The sequence below is a fragment of the Neofelis nebulosa genome, chromosome 16, assembly GCF_028018385.1.
Source record: "Neofelis nebulosa isolate mNeoNeb1 chromosome 16, mNeoNeb1.pri, whole genome shotgun sequence".
Lineage (NCBI taxonomy): Eukaryota > Metazoa > Chordata > Mammalia > Carnivora > Felidae > Neofelis > Neofelis nebulosa.
In genome coordinates this window covers 13,532,550-13,559,934 of record NC_080797.1, presented here as the reverse complement: position 1 = coordinate 13,559,934, position 27,385 = coordinate 13,532,550, and the positions used below count along the sequence as shown (strand labels likewise).

The 27,385-nt window shown below is 52.0% G+C and overlaps 1 protein-coding gene, 2 long non-coding RNA genes and 1 pseudogene across 3 annotated transcripts; 1 reads left to right on the top strand and 3 right to left on the bottom strand.

The window, feature by feature from the left end:
- Window positions 1-3,961: 3,961 nt before the first annotated feature.
- LOC131497745 (uncharacterized) lies at window positions 3,962-4,946 on the bottom strand. Its single transcript, XR_009255119.1, has 2 exons — window positions 4,840-4,946; window positions 3,962-4,220 (listed from the first exon to the last, which is right to left on the bottom strand). It is a non-coding gene; the product is annotated as an uncharacterized LOC131497745 (long non-coding RNA).
- A 5,240-nt stretch (window positions 4,947-10,186) lies between these two features.
- LOC131497082 (uncharacterized) lies at window positions 10,187-12,788 on the bottom strand. Its single transcript, XR_009254763.1, has 3 exons — window positions 12,171-12,788; window positions 11,830-11,992; window positions 10,187-10,379 (listed from the first exon to the last, which is right to left on the bottom strand). It is a non-coding gene; the product is annotated as an uncharacterized LOC131497082 (long non-coding RNA).
- A 180-nt stretch (window positions 12,789-12,968) lies between these two features.
- On the top strand, window positions 12,969-21,427 carry FN3KRP (fructosamine 3 kinase related protein). Its single transcript, XM_058703030.1, has 6 exons — window positions 12,969-13,160; window positions 17,375-17,526; window positions 17,897-17,988; window positions 18,914-18,996; window positions 20,029-20,151; window positions 20,354-21,427. Exons 1-6 carry the CDS (start codon window positions 13,020-13,022, stop codon window positions 20,690-20,692), a joined length of 930 nt encoding a protein of 309 aa, XP_058559013.1. The 5' UTR covers window positions 12,969-13,019; the 3' UTR covers window positions 20,693-21,427.
- Window positions 21,428-22,879: 1,452 nt separating this feature from the next.
- LOC131497081 (large ribosomal subunit protein mL45-like) lies at window positions 22,880-25,069 on the bottom strand (annotated as a pseudogene).
- Window positions 25,070-27,385: the final 2,316 nt, after the last annotated feature.

The following is a 27,385-nucleotide window of genomic DNA, read 5'->3' as shown; positions in this document are numbered from 1 at the left end:
AGACTCAGTTGCTAGGGGTGCTGCGCGCGCTCATTGGCTGGGATGCCCGTCCATCTCTCTTTCGTCTCCGCCTCCAGGCCGACGTCCACCCGCCCCTCCTGGGAAGATGAGGTCGTCGCTGCCAATGCAGGCTGATGGGCGGGGCGGGGGCGGGGCTGAGGACAAGGTTGTTACGGCCACAGCCAATGAGGTCCCGAGGCGGGGTGGGGCGGAGCCAGGGGCGGGGAGGCAGCGGGCGGAGCCGGGCCTTGCACTCCCAAGGAGCCGGGAGGGCGGTGCTGGGCCCGGGGCGGGGCAGCAGGGGAGGGCTACCCTGCTGCTGCGGCCTCCACGCCCTGTCACCCACCTGCAGACGTCGCTAGGCCGGGTGGGGGAGCCACAAGGACGAGTTCCATTTTCGGACGTGCGGTCGGGAGGCCAGGGCCAGGTCGCCTTGTGTCAAAGGTCCCTGTCCTGGTGACCCCGGGCTCGCCGTGGCCCCACCGCTCCTCCAGAGCCTCGTCTTTGTCCCGGAGTGCGTGGGTGCACGTGCCTATGTGCTTATCGATGTGCATCTATGTGCCTCCGCTTGTGTGCGTGTTTGTGTGCGCGCGCAAGTGTCTATGCACGTGCGTCTGTGCGTTTACAGGTGCTGTGTGAGTGTGTCTGTGCAGGTGCTGGGGGAGAGGACAAGGTAGGGACTCTGCAGTCCCCAGACTTCTCTCACCATCCAGGGCCCTGGGGAGAGATTGGCCTGAATTGCTCTCAGGCCCAATCCCAGAACTCCCATGTAGGGATTGGCGCTGGTGGGAATCAATCCATGCCTGTCTTGGGATCAATCAACTGTAGTAGGGGGCTCTGGTCCACAACCCACAGGAAAGGTCCTGTATGCTTGGCAACCCTGTATCCATTCATTAGAATGTATCTTAATATGCGTAACCAAGGTCCCCACCTGACGACCCCCAGGGTCCTACCTCGAGGTGTGGTTGGGTCTGGCGGTCCACCCTGTGCCGGGCAGAGGGGGGTCTGCATGCCATCTAATTAAAATGGCCCGCTTTCACGCCCTACATCTCCACATGCTGGGCTATCTCCAGCGCCAGGAAAGGTGCAGTGACTCCCTTGGCGCAATGGACTCCCTTGGTGCAAGCAGCAGGTGCAGATTGACAAACACACACAAACGCTGAGAAGCCTCTATCTGGGCCAGTTGCAAGCAGAAGAGGTCTGTCTTCACCAGCTTGGGCTGCTGTGACAAAATGCCCTAGGTTGGGGGCTTAAACAAGCAGACATTTACTTCTCACCATTCTGCAGGTTAGAAGTCCTGACCAAGGTGCCAGCTGTTTTGGTTCCTGGTGAGACCCTCCTCCTGGCTTGCAGACAGCTGCTTTCCTACTATATGTCCTCACACAGTGGGGAGAGAGAGAGAGAGAGAGAGAGAGAGAGCAAGCTTTCTGGTTTCTCTCTTCTAAGGGCACTAATGCCATCACAAGGGCCCCACTCTGATGGTCTTATCTAGCTCTAATTACCTCCCAAAGGTCCCCATGTCCATGTATTATTACATTGGGATTTAGGGCTTCAATATATGGATTTTTGGCAGGGACATGTTCAGTCCACAACTGGGCCCATGGTGGTTAGGGGCCCTAGAACCACCCAGAGCAAGAATGAGTTCTGGAGTGTGGAGTTCTGCCCACTGGGGAGTTGTGCCCACCCATCCCTCAGCTAGCCTTTCCCTGGGTTGTTAGATGGTCTTGGGGTCTAGAGTAGGGTATCTGAACCAGCCTCCAGGGGCTGCTCTGTGGTGGGTTGTTCTGTGCATTGCTGGATGCTGATGACCCCTATCCATTAGATGCCAGTGAACTCCTCTCCCAGTTGTAACCATTAAAAATGTCTCCAGAATCGCACATGGCAATCCCTCACCCTGAGATGAGAACAGGTGGGGCTTCTACGGTAGCTCTCATGAGCACCTCCTGGCTGATCATGACTGATCTCAGTTTCCTCCAACTGTGACATTAAATGGTAAGTTAAGGTCAGGTGTGACTCCAGGGGAAAGGAGAGGAGAATCTTCCCAAGCTGCACCTGGGGCTAGGAGCAAACAGTCTATTTAGAGTGGTCCAGGCCTATAGTGAGAGTCCTGGGACACCTGTGGTGGCCCACTTTAACCTCATGGTGACCCTGACAGGTGGGGATTGTCATTCCCACTATACTAAGAAAAGGAGGGCTTGGAGAAACCATGAGGACCAGAGGCTCTGACTGTAGCTTCCACTGCTGGAGTCAGTACAGCAACACAGTCCTGGTTTTGTGTTTATTTTTAAATTGTAGTAATATATACATACATATATGTATGTATACATATATGTATGTATATATATATTACATATAATTTACCATTTCACCCATGTTTAAATGTACAGTTCAGTGGCACTAAGCACATTCACGTTGTACAATCATCTCCACCACCCATCTGCAGAGCATTTTCGTTGTCCTCAAGCTGAAACACTGTTCCCATTAAACACTAACTCCCTCCTGAGGGGCGCCTGTGTGGCTCAGTCTGTTGAACATCTGACTCTTGATTGATTTTGGCTCAGGTCATGATCCCAGAGTGGTGAGATTGAGCCCTGCGCTGACAATGTGGAAACTCCTTGGGATTCTCTCTCTCTCTGCCCCTCTCCCCTGCTCTCTTTCTCTCTCTAAAACAAAACAAAACAGGGGCACCTGGGTGGCTCAGTCGGTTGAGCAGCCGACTTCGGCTCAGGTCATGATCTCACAGTTCGTGGGTTCGAGCCCCGCATCGGGCTCTGTGCTGATAGCTCGGAGCCTGGAGCCTATTTCAGATTCTGTGTCTCCCTCTCTCTGACCCTCCCCCGTTCATGCTCTGTCTCTCTCTGTCTCAAAAATAAATAATTTAAAAAAAATTAAAAAAATAAAACAAAACAAAATAAAATAGGGGCACCTCAGTGGCTTAGTTAAGCGTCTGACTTCTGCGCAGGTCATGATCTCGCTGTTTGCGGGTTCAAGCCCCATGTCAGACTCTTTACTGACAGAGCCTGGAGAGACTGCTTTGGATTCTGTGTCTCCCTATCTCTCTCTGCCCCTCCCTCACTCACACTCTGTCTCTCTCTCTAACATAAACATTTAATTTTTTTTTTAATGCTTATTTATTTTTGACAGAGAGAGAGACAGAGCATGAGCAGGGGAGGGGCAGAGAGAGAGAGAGAGAGAGAGAGAGAGAGAGAGAATCTGAAGCAGGCTCCAGGCTCCCGGCTCCCAGCTGTCAGCACAGAACCCGACGCGGGGCTTGAACTCATGGACCGTGAGCTCATGACCTGAGCTGAAGTTGGATGCTCAGCCCACTGAGCCACCCAGGCGCCCCTCTAACATAAACATTTAAAAATAAAATAAAATAATTAAACACTAACTCCCCATCCACCTCCCCCAGCCCCTGGAAACCACCATTCTACTTTCCGTCTATGAATATGACTTCTCTGGGGACTTCATATAAATAGAATCATATAATATTCACTCTTGTGACTGAATTATTTCACGATGTCTTCACTGTTCACCTATGTTGTAGCAAGTGTCAGAATTCCCTTCCTTTTTAAAGCCTAATAATATTCCATTGTACAGATGGACCACATTTTGCTTATCTATTAATCTGTTGATGAACATTTGGGTTGTTTACATCTTTTAGCTCTGAGAATAGAGCTGCTTTGAACATTTGTATCCAGTGTCTGTGTGGGTGTATGTTTTCGTGTCCCTTGGGCACGTGTGTGGGCCTGGAATTGATGGATCCGGTAGTAACTGTTTAATCATGGAACTGCCAGTCACCTGTTTGGAAGCACAGAGCTCATGGCTCACGGTGTGTGTGCGGCACTGTGCAGTGGCTTCTGGCCTAGAGCACCATTGAGGGGTCCTTTATTACAGAAGGTGGGAGAGAAGGAGTATCTGCCATCTCTGGATGGTATGAAAGGAATCTCTCTACATAATGTGAAATTTTTATCCCATTTGACTATGGAAAAGCATTTATTATCTTTCTCTGATGCTCAAACAAAAATAGACTGAAGAACTAAAAAGGGACTGACCATATTTTCTCCAGAGCCAGGCACTTGCACACTCCAATTAACTCTCCTTACTTCTCTCCCCTGCTGACAAGAAGTAAATAGCAACTAACAGCTGAGCGCAGTTTCACTCTGGGTGCCTGTTTGCTGATGACTCACCAAGAATTCACAGCCAAGGTGCCAGTTGTTCTTCCGCCACAGAAAGAAAACCTATTTTAGGCAAAACTGTAACCTCACGGATGCCCCAGAAAGTACAGACAGAAAGTACAGCCCCAGAGTCGCTAGACAGAATCCATTTACTGTAGTTTCCTGTCTGACAGTTGCTCCGCTCAGGCCCCGCCCTTTGCCCCGCCCATCCGCTGCGGCGCTCAGGTCCTGCCCCCACTGGCCAGCAGGCCCCGCCCTCTGCCCCCGTCCCAACATGCCCCGCCCACCAACTGCTCCGCCCGGACCCGCCCACCCTGCCCGGCCTTCTGCTGCCCCGCCTGCTCCGACCCCTCCCACCCGCCCAGACCCCGCCCGCTCCCCGTCCACCAGCTTCCCGCCCCTTGCTCCGCTCAGGCCTTGCCCCGCCCACCCACTGCCCAACAGGTCCCACCCACCCATTGCTCCGCCCAGACGCCCACCTGCCCCGCCCCCCGCTGTCGCGCCTAGGTCCCGCCCGCCCACCGCTCGGCCCCCCACGGCCAGGGAGGGACATGGGGTGGGAAGCCCCCCGGCCAGCCGGAAGCGCTGGGGACCGAAGGCTGAAGCCCCGCGATCCTCCATTCCCGGCCGCGCGCAGCCCCCCACCTGGCCCGACCCCTACCTGCCCGGGCGAGAGTGTCCCTGCGACGGGGGTCTGACGGAGGCCCGCAAGAAGGGCTGCGTGACGGGGCAGCCACTTGTCAGAGGTTGGCGGCCGTCGTCCCCGGGAATGCTCAGGCGGGACCCCACACGACGAGCGCGACCTTGATGACCAGCGAGGTAGCCGTGAGAGCCGCCCCGCTCTTGGGACGTTGGCAGGGGCGGACGCAATTCTCCTCTGTGTCACCGTTGGAGTCGCGCAAATCCGTAGACCCAGCTGGGGAGTGCGGTGAGCTTGCTTTTGCAGACTTTGAGGTCAGAGGGAGTCAGAGATTTGCCCGAGGCAGGATCCTGACTCCAGTGTTTCCCACCTGGGTGACTTTGGGCAAGCAACCGCACTCCCTGGGCCTCGGTTTCCCCGTTTCTTACGGGAGAAGGGTTCCTTGTGCGAAGTCCCGGAGTAGCACACGTCACAAGTGTTGGGGAAGCTGCTGGTACACAGTAAGTGCTCAGTTAGGCCATCTGCTGGTATCCTGGTGGAGACCCTAGGAGGCCTCCACTGGGCACCCTTCACCCTTCCACACACCCTGTGGTCCAACAGGGATCTGTCCCCTCCTTTCAGTGTCATTAGTGCATCACGGGCTGTCGCAGGGAGAGGTGAGGCGCATGTTGGCTGTGCAACAGGAGTGGGCCTGGGGCTTGCCAACCAGGGTGGGGACAGTTGGGTGGAGGTACCAGTGTGCACACGTATGCAAGCACAAGGCAGTCCATGGACAAAGAATCAGACAGGAAGGAAAAGGAGGCTGCAGCCTTCCTCAGGAGGATGGCCTCAGGACACAGGAGAGCAAACCCTGCTGCAGAGAGGAAGAGGTCCGAGGGAAGGCCGACCTGAGAGGGGGCAACAGCAGATTGCTGAAAAGCAGGAGTTCCGCCCAGAGGCCACAGAGTATCTAGAGAGGTATGAAAGCATCCGGTTTGCAAAGCTGGAGCCCCATCTTCCTCTATGGAACCAACGGGGAACATTTTCTCACGGTTGAATAAACACACGTGATTGGTCTTTTCTCTAATACATAATTAATATCCCTGCTGCAAATAATCAACACAGATTTATAAAGATTGGCTAAAACAATGCCTGATGAAATTTAGATCTTTTTACTTGGTTCAGGAAAATTAGACCCAGCAGAAATCCTGAGCTGGAGAGAGCATTTCTAAGGGCAGGTACAGAGTCTGCAAAATCTTGTGTGGATGAAACTGGTATTGACGTGGAAACAAAGGCAAAAGAAAAAATGACATTTCCTTACAACTTAACAGCCCATTGACAAATCCTTGAGACTGGCAGAGTGACCTCCCTCTAGGAGCTCAGCTGCCTCCATGATGACACTTAGCTAAGGGCAAAAGGCAATCTTAGCCCAGCCCCCCAGGATCCTGTAAGTCTCCTTTAACATGTAAACATCCCTTTGGAAACTTCCTTTATCTCCACCCCCAAGATACATGTTAGCGATCATCCTCCAAGCATATGGTCCCTTGACATACATCGGAAGGGTCTCCCACTGAGGTTTTATTCGATAGTAATAAATGACCTTTTCTTAACAGCAGCTAGCCCCTCAAGGTCCTGGGAACCTTGCTTCCAAAATACCTTAGAAACTTACACTGTCCCTAACTCCCTCCCAACCTTAAGGTATATAATCAGTCACTCCTCACAACCTCAGTGTAGCTCTTTCTGTCCATGGGTCCTGTCCCTGTGCTTTAATAAAACCACCTTTTTGCACCAAAGACGTCTCAAGAATTCTTTCTTGGCTGTTGGCTCCAAACTCCAATGCTTCAAACCACATCAGTATGACAAAAATAATTTCATTAAAATGAAAATTGAAAAACAATTTTTCAAAAAATTGAAAACCACTGAGACCCCATCTCAGTGAGGTCAGGAATTAACTTGATGTGGTAAGGTCCATTCCAGCACACCTTACTTAGTGGTGGCGAACTTCTGACGGAAACCTGTGCTCCTGGCACAGAGGGCAAGTGCAGGGACCGTGGAGATGGGGTGTCACCAGCCTGTCCAGGACAATGACAGATGTTGTGATTCACATGCCCACTGGCCTTCAGAATATTTTTAATTCTCACTGGTCCCCTGAAGTGTTAATTATTTCATTGACTATCATTTATAGATTTTCATGTGCTTGTTTTTGCTTTTCAAAATTGTGGAATGCAATATAGGGGCACCTGGGTGGCTCAGTCGGTTGAGCATCCAACTTCAGCTCAGGGCATGATCTCGCGGTTCGTGAATTCGAACCCTGCGTCAGGCTCTGTGCTGACAGCTCAGAGCCTGGAACCTGCTTCAGATTCTGTGTTCCCTCTCTCTCTGGATGTCCCCTGCTTGTGCTCTCTCTCTCTCAAAAATAAAGAAAGCATTAAAAAAATTGTGAAATGCCACATACACATGGAAATGTGCATGAACACACACACACACCATTTAAAAATAATTCTAAAGTGAACACTCAAGCACTCAAGTTATAAATCACTCTCCAGATCAAGAAATACAACATGTCCAGGGGCATGTAGAAGTGTGTGCCTCTTGATCTTGGGGTTATGAGTTTGAGCCCCACATGGGGTGTAGAGATTACTTAAATACAACTTAAAAAAAAAAAAAATAGAACAGGTCTAGTCTGCCAGAACCCACCACAGGTCTCCCAATACAACACCTTCCCTCCTGTGTGGCCATTACCATCGCCTTGGGGGTGGGCTCCCCCAGAAGCAGACAAAGTACAAGTAGCTTACATGGGGGTGACCCAGGAAGCCCCATGGGTGGGGCAATGACTGAAGTGCACCCCCTTGGCACTGTGTGGGGTCAGAGAAGGCTCAGAGTCCCAGGAGCTGGTGCCTGGGGACCTCAGGCTGGTGTGCTGGGAGTCTGTGAGAGCTGAAGGTACACAGTCAGGGCACCCACAGCATGCCCTTCGGCCCCCACACTGACCAGGAGTCAGAGACTAGACTGTGTCCACCCTTCTCCCTCACCCATGTGTGGAAGCCCAAATTTGCCATGTGACTGTATTTGGAGATAGGTAATAAAGGTTAAATACAGTCATAGGGCAAGGTTCTTATCCAATAGACACCAGAGCTCACTGTCTGCACATACACAGAAAAGAGGCTGCGGGACGATGGAGTGAGCTCTGGAGCCGCGGAGACTAGTCTCACCAGAAACCGATGCTGAGGACAACTTGATCTGGACTTCCAGCCCCCAGAACTGTAAGAAAATGAGTTTGTTGTTTCCATCCCCCAGCCTATGGCATTTTTAAATGGCATCCTTAGAAAACTATAAAACCACAGGCTTCATCTCAGCTCAGGTCTTGGTCTCAGGGTTGTGGGTTCAAGCCTGGTGTTGGGCTCCACCCTAGGTATGAAACCTACTTTAAAAAAACGGAATTCTTTCTTTGTTTCTGAACTGGGGGCATTTTGTTCATTTACACTTAATGCAATTATCCATATATTTGGCTTTAAACCCACCATCTTATTATGTGGGCTTGTATTATCCCACTGGGTCCATGTTATTTACTCTCTTGCCTTCTTTGGGGTTAATTTTTGCTTCTTTTTCAAAAATTTTTATTAAGCTTTTTTTTTTTTTTTTTTAAAGTATTTATTTTGAGGGGCGCCTGGGTGGCGCAGTCGGTTAAGCGTCCGACTTCAGCCAGGTCACGATCTCGCGGTCCGTGAGTTCGAGCCCCGCGTCAGGCTCTGGGCTGATGGCTCGGAGCCTGGAGCCTGTTTCCGACTCTGTGTCTCCCTCTCTCTCTGCCCCTCCCCTGTTCATGCTCTGTCTCTCTCTGTCCCAGAAATAAATAAAAAACGTTGAAAAAAAAAAAAAAATTTAAAGTATTTATTTTGAGAGAGAGTGAGCAGGGGAAGGACAGAGACGGAGAGAAAATCGTAAGCACACTCTGTACTGCCAGGACAGAGCCCGATGTGGGGCTCGAACTCACAAACCGTGAGATCATGACCGGAGCCAAAACCAAGAGTCAGAAGCTCGACTGACCGAGCCACCCAGGTGCCCCTACTTTTTCCTTCTATTATTAGGAAAGTTATGGGACGCCTGGTGGTTCAGTCACTGAAGTGTCTGACTTCAGCTCAAGTCATGATCTCCCAGTTTGTGAGCTTGACCCCCACATCGGGCTCTGCAGTGACAGTGTGGAACCTGCTTGGGATTCATTCTCCCTCTCACTCTTTCTCTCTCTCTGTCCCTCCTCTGCTTGTGTTCTCTCTCTCTCAAAATAAATAAGTAAACTTTAAAAAAAAAAAAGGAAAGTTATAAATTGTAAGGGTTAAATTGTAGTGTAGGGCAAACCTGTAGCCTTAAGAAATAACAGCTTTGTTTTAACACTGTAGATTAAGATAACAGCCTTGTCCTATCAATCAAGGGAACAAAAGTTTAAGGAAAATCAACTGGTTTAGTGTTTGATTGGATTGGGGCAAGGGCATGTCTGAACTGTTTCCACCCCCATCTGGGAACTATTTCTTTGTTCTATCCCCAGGTGATGATAAGATGATGTGGTCAGCTATAAAAACTCTGTACTCCGGTTGTTCGAGACCGCACTCTGGTCAAGAGTGTCGGTCTGATCGGTTGGCCTTGCCTCTCATTGTAATAAACTGTCACTGATGCCCGTAGCATTCTGTCTCAGGAGTCATGTGGATGCAACACAAATTCTCTATTTTTTAGTGCTTACTCTAGAAATAATATGAATATATAATTTGTCAAAGACTAAAAGTAATCATTACCTTCACTTTTTTTAAAGGTTTTATTTTTAAGTCACCCATCCACCCAACATAGGGCTTGAACTTGCAACCCTGAGATTGATAGTTGCACTCTCCACTGACCGAGCCAGCCAGGTGCCCCTCCTTTACCTTTACTCTTGAACAAACAACACGAACACCTTACAACAATTTACTCTTTTTTTTAATGTTTATTCATTTTTGACAGAGAGAGAGACACAGAGCACGAGCAGGGGAGGGGCAGAGAGAGAGGGAGACACAGAATCAGAAGCAGACTCCAGGCTCTGAGCTGTCAGCACAGACATGCTCAACCACTGGAGCCACCCACGTGTCCCGAACCTTTTAAATGAAAATGTAAAATTCAACTGTTTTAAAAATTCTCTCATTGGGGCGCCTGGGTGGCGCAGTCGGTTAAGCGTCCGACTTCAGCCAGGTCACGATCTCGCGGTCCGTGAGTTCGAGCCCCGCGTCAGGCTCTGAGCTGATGGCTCGGAGCCTGGAGCCTGTTTCCGATTCTGTGTCTCCCTCTCTCTCTGCCCCTCCCCCGTTCATGCTCTGTCTCTCTCTGTCCCAAAAATAAATAAAAAACGTTGAAAAAAAAATTTAAAAATTCTCTCATTTTGTCATACAAGACTTACTGTTATTTTGTACAATTATATTTTCTCACTTATGTACCACTTTATTTGCTCTGTGCTCCTTCTTAGATTTTGGCTTTACAACCTGTGATCACTTTTTTTTTTGGCTGAAAAGCATCCTTTCGGCTTTCCTTTGGGAGGGTCCTCCTGGTAGAAAATTGCGTCACTAGAAATAAAAGCAAATGGTCTTCAGTCTGAATAATGTCTTTTTCTTTGCTTTTATTGGGGGGGGGGGAGGGGCAGTAGGAGAGAGAGAGAGAGAGAGAGAGAGAGAGAATCCCAAGCAGGCTCCATGCTCAGCACAGAGCCCAATGACCCTGAGATCATGACCTGAGCCGAAATTAAGAGTCGGAAGGTCAGCTGCCTGAGCCACCCAGGAGCCCCAGTCTGAATCATATCTTAAAGTTCTAAGTGTTAAGTCCCACAGACTTGTAAACTTGTGAAATTATGCCCCTCTGTTTTTCATGTGTGTTTCCCATGACTGCATGGCTGGTGTGAGCGTCTGGTCCTCTCCCCTTTCCATGCACCTGCGTCTCTCCCTCCTGAGGACAGTCCCTAGTTCCAAAGGGCTCCCAACTGTGTCTCCTTCCTTCCTACCCTCTTCCATGTGGCCTCTTCTCTACATTTAGCTATGGAGAGTCTGTTCTGCCATCTTCGGGTCATCTTCTGGGTTTTTGACACTGATGTGGGTGTTATTTAGCTGTCTCTGTGGGACACGGTGAGTCTAATGTCTTCCTACTCTGCCATCTTCCCGAGCAATGTCTTTATTTCATTTTCATTCTTGAAAACTTACTTTCCCTGGGCAGTTATACTCTTTTGGTGACAACTATTCCACTACCTTTTTGGCTTCCAGTATTAGTGTTGGGAAACCAAACATTAATCATTTCATAGCAATCTGGGGGCACCTGGGTGGCTCAGTGGGTTAAGTGTCCGACTTCGGCTCAGGTCATCATCTCACAGCTTGTGAGTTCCAGCCCTCCACGTCCGGCTCTGTGCTGACAACTCAGAGCCTGGAGCCTGCTTCAGATTCTGTGTCTCCCTCTCTCTCTGCCCCTCCCCTGCTTGCACTCTCTGTCTCTGTCTCAAAAATAAACATTAAAAATAAAAGCAATCTGACATTTCTTGCTGGCTACACTGGAGACTTCCCATGCCTTTGGTGGCCTGCAATTTCCCTGTTACTTGCCTATATGTGAACTTTTAGTTTATCCAGGTTAAGATTTGGGGGGGAACTTGGATCTGAGGGTTGGTGTATTTTATCAGTTCTAGAAAATTCTCAGCCATTTTCTGTTCAGTTATAGCCTGTTTCTTTCCCTTTTTCTGGAACTCCAGTTAAATGTCTACCATTTTCCACGTCTCTTATCTTGCCTGTAATTTCCCTGTTTGTCTCCTTGTGACACATTCTTCATGACTTCTGTCTGACATCTTCCAGTTTACCAATTCTCTCATCTAAGCTGCTAAATCAGCCCAGGAGCCTTTAACATTTTAATTTAATGTAGTTGATGTAATTAATAAATTGATAGGGGGGTGCGGGGGGGGGGTGCAGGGGAGCTGTGGCACCTGGCACTACTTATCAACTGCAGACCCAGCATGAGGAGAGGCAGGTGGACAGTACTTACCCAGCAACAAGAAGGTTTCCTGCTGCTCCAGCAACAGCCCAGCCAATGAGAGAGCATCACACTTCCCCCTTCCCTCTATTTAGTTATATTTTACAAGACCAGTGCTCTAACCCCTGAGCTATGGAGCTTCATCCTCTATTTATTTATATTTTAATAATAAAGCCTATAACATGGGCATAGAACATAAATACATACAAATTAAATAGATTATGTGCATCAGTTAAGTTGATTAGCATTTAGTTGACCAACAAATAAGAGACTAAACTGGACTAGTTCTTAGTTTGATAGCCTCAAGTAGAAAAGAGTATTTAAGATACAAGGGAATACACACAGAAACATACCCAGTCTTGTCGTTCCCGCAGAGGCATCACATGTTGACAAACTATTGTAGACTTTGGAGCCACTTCTACTGCAAATATATCGGGTCCTCTATTGTTTATGCAGTTTTTACTTAATTTATTGTTGCTGCGAATAATGACTTCACCGTCTGACTTGTGTCCAGCACGTGGTGTCACCAGCACCTGGTGTCATCCATGTGTCTCGCTTACAGCTCCCTCTCCTCTCCCCGTTCTCCAGACTTGCCCCTGGTTCTGGCAAGTCTACTTACCCTGCCAAGCAAGTCTCTGCTATTCCCAAATAATCCCATCTTTGCTGGTAAAATAACTGTTTTATTATTTTTTATTACTTTTAAGATTAACAGAGCCCACCCTTAAAACTAACCTCTCTTTCCGGGTACATATCCTGTCCCCTCTCTTCTGGAGAACCTCAACTAACACAGGAAGCAAAGCTGACTCCGATCGCTCTTCTAGCTGGGGAGACGGAGGCTAACCGACAATCACGTGTTTGAGCAGGAATAGAAGACAATCTCTCCTAAAATGGACACGGCGGCCGGAAGGGGGAGCTCTCTCGCCTACCACCAGTTATCAACTTCACAACCGCCGGAAGAGACCCGCTGCTCCTCAGCGTTCTAGAGGCCCGGTCCCGCCCCTCAGCGTCTCACCCAATTGCCGGGTGTCCTGGCGGCCCGGTCCCGCCCCTCAGCACTCACCCCGTTCCCGTGGTGTCTCACCCAATCCCTGGGAGCTCTTGCGGCTCGATCCCGCCCCTCCCACACCTCACCCAATCACTCTGCGTCTCCGCCGCTAGCTTTCCCCCAGCCTGAGGCAGTCCGCCACCGCGCTTCGTTGAACATGGAGGCTCTGCTGAGGCGGGAGCTGGGCTGCGACTTCGTCAAGGCTACGGGTCACTCGGGGGGCGGGTGCATTAGCCAGGGCCAGAGTTACGACACGGACAGAGGACGCGTGTTTGTGAAAGTGAACTCCAAGGCGGAGGTCAGGGCCGCCGTGGGCGGGGCCGGGGTGGGTGGGTGGTGGTCGGCGATTGGGGTCTGGGTGGGGCTGCAGGCCCGGGGCGGGATCTGGGGTCCTGGTCCCGAGTCTAGGGGGTCGGAGGTCCGCGATTCGGGGTCTGGCGTGGGGGTGGGGGCCGCACAGGAGGGCCACAGGGTGGTGGTCCTTGATGAAGCCCTTGCCCGTCATGGCTGCGTCTGGGCGATCCTGGGGTCGTGCACCCGGAATCCGTCCTGTCAGCCCTGGGCAGGTTAGCGGACCCTGTAGGCAGCCCTCTGGGGACCCCTGCGCCCAGGTTTGCTCCCTGCTGTGGTGTGGGTGGTGGGTGCTGGGGATGGTTTTCCAGCGATGCCTGCGGCCGCTCCTTTGAGAAAGTCCCCTGTTTGGGGAGTTTTGAACAAGGGCTGGTAGTAGAAGCCTCTCTCGTCCTGGGACCTTTCTGAATTACCGAAGATAACGTAGCCACCGCCTCGGTCATTGGGGCGCGCGGGGTAACGGAGAGCACAGAGCGGACAGCTTGAGAGCAGACGGCTCTTCTCTCCTCTGGGCGCTGGAAGGTGTCTGGTGACAGCCCACTTCGTGATGGGGAAGGGGACTTCTCCCTGTGTCCGCACCTGTCACATGGGCAAGGGAGCCCTCTGGGGCCTCTTTCCTAAGAGCCCTGGTCCCAGTATGAGGGCTCCAGCCACATGGAGCCTGATCGCCTTCTAACACCGTCACTTTGCGGGTGTCAACATAGGCCTGGGGGGACGGGCCACCCACTCCGAAAACTTCTGTTCCTGCAGAAACGTGGAGAGGGCCCTGTGGAAAGTAGGTGAACCTCACTGCTGCTGACCTTGTGCTTCCCCCTGGGTGTTGGTGTCACCTCGCTGCCCAGTCTGGGTGGGTCACCCCAGGACTCTCCTCTGGAAGGCCCAGGCTGGCTCCCGTAGGCAATGGGCGGGATCAGGCAATGCCTTGTTGCAAACAGGGCTGCAGGGACTGACCCCAGGACCAGGGCCGCGTATCGCACACCTGGCTTGCTTTCGTTCACTCCTGCAGGTGTTTTCATTTTCTTCCCGGGTGCGCGCCGCACCCTCCGTGGTTGGGGATGAGCTCTCTCTGACGCACTGCTCTCCTAGACCAGCCTTCAGCCCTTTGTTGTGGGGAGATCAGCTGCGCTCAGTGCTGCGTCCTTTCAGGGATTTGTCAGCATTTGTGTTTGGAGTGCCTTCACGCGGTCCTAGTGTGGGTGCTGTCCCTCCCCACGTCCTGCTGTGGGGGCTTCTCCGGTGTGTGTTCTTCCCGTTTATAAGGCATGTTTGTGTTTGGACCTTGCTGGCATTTGTTACAATTCAAGACTGTGTTTGTTAGAGGGGAAGCAAATACTTTCTGATGATGACAGTAGGTCCACTTAGTGACACTTTTCAAGCCTTGTTCTTCTGGTGCTATTTCTTCAGGTTCTTCTTTTGTCATCAAAGTCCATCTCCTTTCTTTTTTAATTTTTATATTAAGATTTTAGAAGTCCAATGCGCTATCCATTGCGCGACGGAGCCACCTATATTAAGATTTTATATTTAAGTAATCTCTACGCCCAACGTGGGGCTCGAACTCACAACCCCAAGGTCGAGTCACACGCTCCACTGACCAAGCCAGCTGTGAGCACCCCAAGTCCGTTTTCTTTTTGCCAATCTTCCTCACATAAGTTCCTTCTTGTCCTTTGGTAGATAGTTCCAAATTTCTAGCTTGCTTTGAAAATACTATGTGAGTTATGCAGACGGCTCTTCTGCAAGTGTGTTGGCCGTAGCATAAACATCTGCCGGTCGTATGGGAAACAGGACTTTGTACTGCTTTACCTTGTAGGAGGTGAAAATACCTTCCAACCCTTCCGGGAGGAGACTGCACCATTGCTCTTCTCTTTTCCTTCTCACCCTGCTTGAATTGACCGCTCTAAATAAGATTATTCGTCTCTGTCTTGCCTAATTGCGTGCTGCTGGGTTCCTCCCCTCCTCCTAAGGAGCTCCAGATCTTTTGTGTAGGCCTACCCACACCTGCTGCCTACTTCTCCCTCCTCTCGAGGAGCAGCAGACACTTCTGTGAGGGAGGCTTCACCTCTGGCTATGTTCACAGATCCCCCTGCACCTCTCCCCAGGTGATTATTGTTTTTATTCTACGCCTTACTCTCCTTTTCACGACCAGTGCTCTAGTACGAAGTGCAGCCGGGGCCCAGTCGTTTTCCCTTTATTTCCTAAAGAGAACGTTTGGAAAATTCTCAAGGCACAGCTCTTATCTTCCTCCTCGGTAGAAGGTAGTATGATAATAGCACCGTTTATAAAGTGTTTGGAATGGGCCTAGTAAGTGTTGGCTGCCAACTCAGTTACTTATGGCAGCGAGCCTGTGAGATTGGTACTGTTTTTGACCCCGTTTTTACACGTGCGGAAACAGGCACAGAGACTTTAAGTAACTTGCCTGAGGTCACAGAGTCAGTCCTGACAATGAGTAGCCCCATGCTGGAAGCCCAGCTGTCTGTCCCCAGTATGCTGGGTGAGCCCATTCCGGAATGTTCGCGCTGTGGAGCTCTGTGCGGCAGTGAGAATAACCTCTGTTGATGCAGCAGCATAACAAAGGCAGTGGGACATAGAAGCCAGACTGTCTGCCTCTGCATGTAGAAGGACAAAGCAGACGAGGCAAATCTGTGTGGAGCAGGCGGCTGGGGGCTGTGGAGCCTCCGGGCTGCGGTCACACCATGTCTGGACTTCCTGAGAATTGGAATCAGATGCTCCCACTTGTGCCCTTTTCTGCTCATGCTTGTGTACATTTTGACTTAAAATAAAAGCAACTTTAAAGGGAGTGGTGGGGCACCTAGGTGGCTCAGTCAGTCACATGTCCGACTCGACTTTGGCGCAGGTCATAATCTCACGGTTTGTGAGTTCGAGCCCCGCATCCGGCTCTGTGCTGATAGTGTGGAACCCGCTTGGGATTCTCTCTCTCCCTCTCTTTCTGCCCCTCCCCTACTTGTGCTCGCATGCTCTAGCAAAATAAATAAATTAAAAAAAAAACTTTTGAAGGGAATAGTTACCTAGTGTGGGAAGTTAGGGCAGATTTTTCTGAGAGGTCAGAACATGTTAAGATCTGAAGTGTGGTGATGAAGGGTCTGACCTGGCAAAAGGTGGGAGTGGTGTTCCAAGCAGATGTGCCCCTACACGTTGAAACCTGGATCTTTGGGCAACTAAAAGAAGGCTGTAACCCAGGGCACAGGGATGTGTGTGCATGTGCGGTGTGTGCACAGCGGTACATGGAGGTATGGGGTGGGGCCTGGAAGGGGCCCCAAATGAGCACAGGAAAGTGGCCGGGGCCAGACCCCTGCTGCTGTGGCGCAAGTTGCTAGCTCAGGGTGTGTTCCAGGGTGGGATTTGCCTTCGGTAAGGGCCCCTGCCGTGGTCAGCAAGAAGACGAAGTAAGGACGGTTGCTGCAGTCTGGGGGAGAGGATGGGCGTGGTGCTCTAGTTGGGATGTCTTCCTGGGCGAGGTGGGAGGTGCCCTCAGGCCCAGTGAGAGGTGGCCCCTGGTTCCTGGCCTGTGCAGGCGGAGGGTCTGGTGGGACAGGACTGCGGGTGAGGTGCTGTCTGACGAAGGCCCACGTACACAGTCTGGCTCCACACTAGGCGCTCAGTGGAATGTGAGAGGCCTTTTACTTCCCTCCCAGGAGAGACCCACGAGAGTGCAGATTAGGGTCCAGAATGAGGAAGTATCGTCGCTCTTACCCCCGGGAAGCTTCAGAGCGTGTAATCCACTCTGCCGAAAAGCTAGAAAAGCTGCCTGTGTCTGCTGAGTCTGCAGTCAGGACAGCCTTGGACTGAAATTGTAATGCTCACGGGGTGCCGGCGCCAGTGGGGCTCGGTCGGTTAAGTGTCTGCCTTCCGCTCAGGTCATGATCTCACTGTTTGTGAGTTCAAGCCCCGAATGGGGCTCTGTACTGACAGCTTGGAGCCTGGAGCCTGCGTGGGATTCTGTGTCCCTCTCTCTCTGCCCCTCCCCTGCTCATACGTGCATGTGCACCAACGTGTTCTCTTGCTCGCCCGCTCTCAAAAATAAGTAAATGTTAAAAAAACGTTAAAAAGAAACTGTAATGCTCAAGAAAACATGTCCAAGTAGAACCTTTCCGGAAGTAATCTTGCTCTCCCTTCTCTTCTCCATCTCCGTTATTTTTCGGAAAGGCCAAGAGAATGTTTGAAGGTGAGATGGCAAGTCTAATGGCCATCCTGAGAACGGGCACAGTGAAAGTGCCCAAGCCCATCAAGGTCCTCGACGCCCCGGGAGGCGGCAGCATGCTGGTGATGGAGCATTTGGACATGCGCTATCTGAGCAGGTCTGTCTTGGCACCTTCTCCTTTGGTTGTCTTTGTTTTCTTTCCGAGGGGTTCCTTACCTGAAAGCTTGCATCTGGGGGTGTAATTTTGAGGAACCCATGACCTCACACATCATGGGTTCTGCAGAGAGTGACACTACACACGCCAAAGGCAAACGGGAAAGGGATCTCCCCAGGTGAGACGCTGACAACCCAGCAGCCACGGAAAGGCTGGGAGAGACCATCAAACAGCCAGGGTCTTTCTTGTCCCCTTTGCTCCACCAAAGCAGACGTCCTGTCCCCTGACCTGCTTTATGTGGCCTGAGACTACGGGTGGCTGTGTCCCCGTGTTTTGTGTGCCACACACTTAGCTGATGCTGTTTGTTTCACAGTCATGCTGCAAAGCTTGGAGCCCAGCTCGCAGACCTGCATCTAGAGAACAAGAGGCTTGGGGAGACGCTCCAGAAGGAGGCCGGCACCGTGGGTATGGGGCTGTGCGAGTGCAAGGGCCCCTTGAGGACATTTGGCCAGCGTGGGTGCGTGGGTGGGGTCCTGCCATGGCTGAAGGAGGGTCAGGTCTGTGTTGATGGCACAGGAAAGGAGCGTCAACCCCAGGGCCACGTGTGTGGGGTGCCTGTCCTGTGTCACAGTGCATTTGGAAGGGAAGCATATCCTGGACTTGAAACCCCGTCATGTTGGGTTCCTTTCACCCTCATTCCCCAGAAGAAAGCCCGTCAAGGTTGCCCTGGCTTTCTGTGTGGTGCCTCTTCTAAGAATAGCCACGCGTGAGGCACAGCATGGCAGCCCTCACATCGACATTTCTACAGCTTAGTGTTAGCACTGAGAGTATCTTCCAGTATTTTTATCCTTTGGCACGTGATAATCCATGTGCAGCCCACGGGGTCACTGTGCTAACAGAGTGTCTGACACACCAGGGACAGGTGGCCGAGAATCTGCTGTGTTAGACCCTGTCAGATTCCACCCACCCCTTCCAAGCCACACGTAGTTCAGGCCTTTGGGGTTTGCTCTGAGTTTGGGGGAGACGCAGATGCAAAGGAGGCCAGTTCAGATCCCCGCAGTTTATTCTTCTCACGTGCCAGAGCTGGGCTGGCCCCTGAGAGCCCTCCTCTCCTGCTGGGTCCAGGCGGGTGGTTTTCCTCCTTTTCAGGCAGTGTTGTGCCTGCGCTTAGCGCTCAGCGCCCTCTGGTGCCTCTCCTGGCCGTAGTTGAGTGTATTGGAGCAGGCTCTGTTCCTGGGTCCTGGGGGTCTGTGCAGACCCAGGCCCTGCTCTGTCTCTAGACGGGGCGTGGGGGAAGGGCACACCCAGGACAGGCCTCAATGCCCTGAGCCCCTCGAGCAGCCCGAGGGAGCGTGGGAACTAGTCATCCTTCTTGTTTTCCTTTTGCAAGGGAAAGGAGGCGGGCGGGCAGAACGGCCCTTCGTGGACCAGTTCGGGTTTGACGTGGTGACATGCTGTGGGTACCTTCCCCAGGTGAGCGACACCGGCCCTTTGCTCCGTGTTCCAGGCAGGTCAGCCGCTCAGGAAAAGAACACCCTCCCCCTTCCTTACGAAGTTTGGTTTAAAGTCTTTGCTCCCTTTTTTCTTTGCTAATTTTTAAGAGGCTGGCATGAGGTTTACACACCTCATGTGCTAGATAAGCTGAGAGAAACAGGACCAGCAAGTCAGGATGCTGGGTGTCAAAGTGGGTAAAACTTAGGAATTACGGAAAATTTCCTTGATACTAAACCCTCAACGATAGCACGATGCACAGGGATTGTACCTTCCGGTTTTATGATTTTGTGGTTGACTCCCCGGGAATTTCAGTCCAGCACATGCTGGGTGCGGAGGACAGTGGCTGTGCTCTTGGAGGAAGCTGCGGCTTCTCTGAAGAGGAATACTGAGTGACCTGGAAGACTTTCAGGGGCTCCCTGGTGCGCGCGGGGGCACAGGAGACACTGTTCAGGTTTTGAAATGTCGTGAGAGGTTGTCTAGGAACCTGCTTGGGGTGGTGAGTGGCTGACAGCTGGGGTTCCCCGGTCCCACCTGCCCCATGGGGCTCCGGGGGTGTTTCAGCTGGCTCTGCCCCTTCCTCGCCTGCCTGTAGCTTGCCCTGTGTGCGTACGGACACGTACACGTGTGAGTGCTTTTCTGTGCTCTGCACTCTCGTGTGCGTCTGTTGCTTCCCTTCTGATGGTCAGCGTTGGGAGGGGAGGAAGAGGGGTCCTTGGGGCCAAGTGGATGGTCAGCAATGAGCTATGGTCGGGGAAGGCTAGCCGGCTCTGGCTGCTGTGCTCCCACGTGAGTCCAGATGGAAAGAAAGCATCCTAGAGCTCCTTGGAGTGGCCTCTGTTGCTCTGCACTGGGAGAGTCCCTGCTTCTGGGACAGGGTCTGGGGTCCCAATCCCATCTGCGAGGCACCGTCTGCCGGTCGGCCGGCACGCCTTTCCACAGCCTGCCCTCGCACTGGTGCCTCTCCACTTTGGGCTTCCTCGTCCTGCTCTGGCATCTTCTTTGTCCACGCAGGTGAATGTCTGGCAGGAGGACTGGGTCGCCTTCTACGCCCGGCAGCGCATTCAGCCCCAGATGGACATGGTGGAGAGGGGGTCTGGGGACAGGGAGGCCCTGGAGCTCTGGTCTGCCCTGCAGGTGAGGGGAGCCTTGCCCTGCAAACCCGACAGGGGTGGCCCTGAGGCAGGTGGGGTGAGGCTGGCCGGTGCCTGAGCTCTGTGTGTGTGTCCCTGTGCGTCTGCGCCGCGCTCTGCTTGGGCGGTTGAACCACACTCAGAAACGCATCTGCGTCCCTCCGACACGTGTTGGTCTCTTTGCTGAGGACGCATTTCCTCCGCAGCTAAAGATCCCTGACCTGTTTCGTGACCTGGACATCGTCCCAGCCCTGCTGCATGGAGATCTCTGGGGAGGAAACGTGGCGGAGGACTCCTCTGGGCCCATCATTTTTGATCCGGCTTCTTTCTATGGCCACTCAGAATACGAGCTGGCGATAGCTGGCATGTTTGGGGGCTTCAGCCGCTCCTTCTACTCTGCCTACCACAGTGCAATACCCAAGGCCCCAGGGTTTGAGGCGCGCCTGCAGTTGTATCAACTCTTCCACTATTTGAACCACTGGAACCACTTCGGATCAGGGTATAGAGGGTCCTCCCTGAGTATCATGAGGAATCTCATCAAATGAGATTGATTCAGGTCCTAGCCACACACCTGTGGCCGGCGCCGCCTGTCCCCACAGCCCTCTTCCTCAGGCCTTCCTCCCCGAATCTTCAGACTAACTTCCCAAGCCTTGTAGAGTACGAGGGAGAAAGGTTTTGTCCTCTGGAGGTTGTACATTCCGTTAGACTTCATTGCTGGATGAAACCTCACCGGAGATTCGCTGTGACCAGAGGGACCCGTGGAGCATGGGCCGAGTTGAAAACACTGCTGTCCTGAAGGCCGAGAAAGGAAGCGGCCAGGCGTGCCAGGCGCTGCTGAGGACGCTTCCCCGGCTCCTTCTGTCTCAGCTCCAGGAATGACTCTGATGTTCTGGAAGATGCTTCTCGATGAGTTAGACTTGGGTGTAGACATGAAACCCTACTGAGGATGTCTTCTAACAACCAGTTTCAAAGCTAGCACATTCACTTTCTTTCTGTGCCACCTCTGCGCCCTGCCGCAGGCTGACAGGTCTGGAAGCTGATTCTGGGAGCGACCAAGCTGCTGGTCTTAGGTAATTTAGGAACCTTTGAATCGCCTGTGATAGCACCCCATCATGTCTGCATTTTAAAGTGTGTAGGGTCGTTTGTTTGCATAAGAAAGTGCTAAACCAGTGGTTCTTCCTTCCTCAGTCTTTCAGTGATGGGAAATATTCATGAATGACATTGATGCCAATAAATCCTTTTGCATAAAAATTTGAATAAACTTTCAGTGGTTTCCTTTATTTGCATTGTAAGTCAGTGTTTGTCTTAGCTGTTTACCAAGAAACCTTTGTAATGTATTGTGATTATAAATAGGCACAACTGTTTTTGTTTTTCTTTTTAGTGTTTATTTTTAAGAGAGAGAAACAGAGCTTGAGCGAGGGAGGGGCAAAGAGAGAGGGAGACACAGAATCAGAAGCAGGCTCCAGGCTCCGAGCTGTCGGTACAGAGCCCGATGCGGGGCTTGGACCCACGAACCGTGAGATCACGACCTGAGCCAAAGTCGGACACTCAACCGACTGAGCCACCCAGGCACCCATATTTTGTTTTAATGTTTATTTATTTTTGAGAGAGAGAGAGAGAGAGAGAGCAGGGGAGGTGCAGAGAGGGAGAGAGAGAGAATCCCAAGCAGGCTCTGTGCTGTCAGGGCAGAGCCCGATGTGGGGCTTGAACTCACGAACCATGAGATCACAACCTGAACTGAAGTTGAAAGTTGGATGCTTAACTGACTGAGCCACCCAGGTGCCCCCAAATGTTGTTTCTTAAAAGAGCAGGTTTTTTTTTCTTGATTTTGTTCAATAGAGAATAGCACAGAGCTTCCAAATAAAGGCAGGAGTAGCTGGAGGTCTGCTTCTCTCTGACAGGTGCTGTGTGACAGCTGTTCTCAGTCTCTTCGCAAAGTCTGGTGGACAGTGACCACCAGAGCTGTCCTGAGAGGGTGGGGCAGCCTCCCTGGCTGCCGGTCACTGCAAGAGTCTCGGGGCAAGGAGGGCGGCCATCCCGAGAGGCTACTCCTGGGAGCGTGTGGCCAGGGCTGACCCACAGGATGCATGTTGCAGAGGTGTGGTGGGTGCTTAGCGCACACACAGTATTTCAATGTCTCCTGGCTTTAGTGTAGGACTTGCAGCTTTTTAAACTCTGTTCCTGTTGCTTTCTATAATATCTGCTTTTCTGGGGTGCCTGGGGGGCTCAGTGAGCTGAGCGTCTAACTCTTGACTTCGGCTAAGGTCATGATCCCAGAGTTGTGGGATCGAGCCCTGTGTCGGGTTCTGTGCTGAGTAGGGCGTCTGCTTGGGATTCTCTCCACCTCTCTCTCTGCCCCTCCCCTGTTTGCTCCTTCTCTCTCTCAAAAAAATAAATAAAATACCTACTTTTGTACTTAATTTTGTACTCATGTTTTTTCTTTTTTTTTAATGTTTACTTATTTTGAGAGAGAATGTGAGCAGGGGAGGGGCAGAGAGAGAGAGAATCCCAAGCAGGCTCTGCACTGTCAGTGAAGAGACTGACATGGGGCTCCGTCTCACAAACTTCAAGGTCATGACCTGAGCCAAAACCAAGAGTCGGACGTTCAGTTGACTGAGCCACCCAGATGCCCCTGTATTCATAATTTTTTATACATTTTTTTTTTATAAAGAGTTGTCAAAATTGTATAAACATCAGACCCAAGGGCCTGTGAACCTCCTCAGAGCCATCCATGAAAGCCCCTGTCTACGTGTCATCTGAGGATGAATTGCCCAATATGGAAATCACACTGTTTTCTGGGTTCAGGGCAGGTCGAGCTGGCAGAAACAGGGGAGGAGTGCTAATTTCCAGGCATGCTTTCAGAGGGCAGCTGTGTGACAGTGTCCCAGCGGCAGCCTGCCTCCCACCCTTGTGGAGCAGCCTGCTGGCACCCGGATCATCGGGAAGATTCCACTAGACCCATAGGATGAGCTCTGGTCTGGGCTCCTGGACCCCTTGGCCGCGAGAGGTCTCTATCCTTCAGGGCGGGGCGGGGCGGACACCGCGAGGCAGCAGAGCCAGAGGTCCGGCCTATCGGGCCACATCTCTGGGGGGGTTGGGTCCTGCTTCTTCCTCAGATGGGCTCTTGTGTCAGAATGCCTCACGGTCTGCCCTATGGGGCAGCACCCTGTCCGCCAAAGAGACCTCAGGGAGCTGATCTTTACCTCCTGCCCCAAAGCTTTTGTGCATCCTTTTGACGAGAGTGGGGCTGAGACCTTGGTGTCTAGATGAACCAAGACGCCAGTGCACAGCCAGAGTCCCCACAGCACCATCCGCGCCGACAAGGTTTCAGGCCGCGTATCCACATCCAGGGGCCACAGCTGCCTGTGCCCTCCCAGGGTTCACCCTTCACAGGATCTTGAGTGCAGGGGCTGAGTGACCCCCTCCTCAGTTTATCATCACTACGATTTCATGTGCCTCAGGCATTCATCTCCCTTTGTCCCCACATCCTGTTCACTTTCCGTCTGTCAAGTCTAACTGAAGCACCAGGAGATCCTATAACCAGTGGAATCAAGTGTGTGTCTCCAGGGCTTGGGTTTTGAGAGCTCTTTTAGGTTTATTCTTTTTTTTTTTTTTTTTGTCCAACACCCTGACAGTGTTTTATTTCAAATTCTGATCCCTGCCTTGTAATTAAAAAGAAAATTCTGCCAGTCTCTTCCTGATGGTCTCTGCTGCAGGAAAAACAGGTATCCAAACATACTCTCGTTAAGACTCAGCTGCTAGACACACAGTTTAAAAAGGAAGAAGAAGGTTCGTGGCTGTGCATATCAGCCACCCACCTGGGCCCAGCCATCAGCCGTGGTTGCCAAGGAGACAGCTGAAAACACCCAAGCAGGACAGGAGAGGACAAAGGTAGATCTTTCTACAGCGTGATGAAGAGATGACTGACTGCACATTCCCAGACTCCACAGCTTCTGGCCGTGTCATCAGCCACGTTCCATCCCAGGAGTCATTTTTGCCATCAGGGTTGCTGAAGTTTTGGGCCTCTCTTTGTGGCTCCTCACAGTCTTCTCTGGGTTTCAGCTGGGGCCCCGGGATCATCACCATCTAAAGGATGGGCTGCTTAGGGGGTGCCCATGGGGGCATGACCTTGCCATGCATTCTCTAGCTCCCATAGGGATTTACCAGGTGCTTTTCAAACACAACATACTCCAGGACATCCCTGGGCACACCTTCCAGTCCATACATCAACCAGCCAAACTGGTCATAGATGGCCAGAGTCTGCTGGGTGTGCGTGCAGATGGTGAGCTGACCATATATGTTGCCCTGGTTCGTCAGACTTGAACAGTGAACCTGAACCACCTGAGGTGGTTCTAAAGACTCCATGAAGCTCCGGTGGACGTTCTTATATCTGATGTGCCAGACCATGTCCAAGGTATGAAGTCAGTCATGGTCTGAGTTGTTTAGACAAAAGTGGGCTTCAATAAAAATATCCTTAGCTTTTTCAGGGAAGTCCTTTATTTTGAAATTTGGATCATGTTCTCTTATCTTCCGGACTGACAATTGTGATGTCACCTTCTTCAACCACTCACTTCTCTGTGCCAGTCCTTCCTTCAAGAGAGAGGACAAGTGAGCATCACCCTCTAGAGGAACATAGGCATCAAAGATGCCAGCTGTACAGGCCAGGTGTAGGGGATGCTCCAAACGTTCCAGAGGAATGACCAGTCCTGCTTTCCGGGCATGTTCTATAAACTCCTTTTCTGATTTGTATTTGGGTTCATAAGTAGGTGGTGTGAAACATTGTTTAGATCTCAGTGGAACTACAACTGTGGACTGAGTTACCAGGACTGGCTGCCCAGACTACCATCCTAAAGCTCTGGATAAACAAGACAAACCCCACAGCGTGGGGGCTGCCATTTTGTTCCCACACAGGCCGCTGGGATGGGGACCTCTTTTAGGTTTATTCTAGGCTCCAACTGCTGGCGGTGGCAGGGGGTGGGGGGCAGACGGGAGGGGACCGCTGTGGACAAGGGTCTGACCCTGGGCTGCCCCATGTCTGTGGGTCCAGGCAGCTGTGGGGGCTTCCTGTTTACTCTGCAGGGCGGTGCTGGATGGACATCTGTAAACCGGAGGTATGTTATGGGGGGTATTTGGCTCACTCTGGGATTCAGAGGGAACCGGAATCACAGCCAAAATAAGGGCGGAAAAGGCAAGTCTGGAAAGAAGTTCAAGTTGCTGCAGAGCAGTGCACGCAGCCCTGGCAGAGGGTGGCACTTCGTTCCAGACTGACTCACGTGTCCCTGGACAGTTCTAGTGTAGGGTTGGGAACTGGAAAGGTCCTCTTGGAAGACTCTGGGCCCTCCACCTCTGGCATGACGGGAACCACACTGCACTTGGAGTTGAGGGCCAGCACGGGGGGCTCCTAGGTGAGTCACCTGAGGTCTGGATCCCTCCTTCATAAAGGGGGCTGATAATGACACCACCCCCCCCCCCCCCCCGGCCACCCAGCTGAGCTTCCCGGCCGGAGTGCCTGCGTGTACGCGGTGCGTGTCTCCCCTCTTGCGGGGACACTTTCTCTGTCCTCCCTGTTCTCCCAGTGAAATTTGCTTCCAAAGACATATTGTGTGAGACTAGCCTCTCTGCCTGGGTTTCCTCCTGGGCAGAAGTATGTGGCTGTGCTGGAATATGTTTGGAAGCAGCAATCAGAGTGATTGCCGCTATCTGAGTTCTCAGGAGGTGGCAGAACCCCTTCCTTTCTGCAAACACTCCTCTTCCTGAGGGCATGGCCCCAGCCCAGTTCCTGGTGGAGGCCAGGGTGAGGGACTGGCAGTGACACCTCGACAGCGTCCCTGCTGGCTCAGGCTGCAGCCAGAGGCTTGGGACACCCCCCCCGCCCCCCACCCCCACCCCGCTGCCTGTCTGGTGCCCCTTTTCTGAGCACCATTGCAAATGCCCCCACTCAGCTGTGGGCTGCATTTCCCTTCTTGGTACCACTGGACTCCATGTCAAGTGAGGGATCTGAACAAGCAGGGGAGTCCCTCCAGTGCACACGGCCCCATCATTACCTCAGTCTGTCCTCCCCCTAGATCCACACTCGTGACATGTCTGAGCCCCAAGAACTGTCACAGTTGTCTGTGTTTGTGTTCCAGTTGGGTGCCTTCCGTACCTTAGCAGCCATAATTCTGGTTCTTGGAGAGTCAGGAGAACCAGGAGACTGGCTGTAGGGAGAAAGGGGACTCAGCTCCTGGGGCTGTTTGCATGTACCCGAGTCACATCTCCCTACTGAGCTTCTGACCAAACCCAAAGTCAAATGCGGCTTTGAGAGGAGGGTGAGACCAGTTTGCAAAGTCAAAGTACTCTCCTTGGTATGTGTCTTCTCACTGAGGATTCGGTTGCTCAGACAGGAGCTGGGAGGTCTGGGGAGGGACCCCAAGTGCCTGGGTTTCGGGGCCAGTAAGATGTGTGCCGCTGCCACCTGCCACATTCAGGCCCTGCTTGGGCAAACCATGCCTGTGGCGTGCAATGAGCATCTTCCCCAGGGTGCCTGGAGGCTCACGGGTGCCTAACCCTGGCAGTTTGGGGACCAACTTTAGAGCAAATATTTGTAATTCTGGAAAAGAGAACAGAGGAAACAGGGAGGGAATCATAAAGAGCTGAAGACAACCTCAGAGAGTGTCCATCCTGAAACAGCTCATGTGTCCTGCCTTGGGGATGGCAGGAAACTCACCCCAACCACCTCCCTGGGAAATTGTCAAATATTGGTGACACAGAGAAGACCCTAAAAGCCTCCAGAGAACAGTTTCCACACAAACAGAATCAAAATGGCTTTACAACAATCAAAATAGCTTCAAATTTCTCAACACCAAATGAGCTGGAAAGCTCTAGAGCAGGAGCTTCTCCGTTGTGAAAGAACAGGACCTCATATCCAGCCTGGAATTCCATACCCTGCCAAACTATCAGTCAAGAATAAAGACATTTGCAGATAGATGTGCAAGAGCCCAAATCTACAGGAATCCTGCCTCAAGGTGCGATGGGAAGGGCTTCACCAACTCAGAGAAAAAAGCTAGGAGGAGGGAGACATGGAGGGGCAGATGCTTTTCCCAAGATGGCCACACAATCTCTCCTACCCCCTGCTCTTCTGCAATGACCTTGTGCATGCGTGTGCATAGGTGTATGCGTGCTTGTGTGCACATGGCCACGTGTGTTTTGAAGTTCCCTCTCCAGGGCAGCAGGTCTCTTAACAGGGCTCGGGTTCTGGG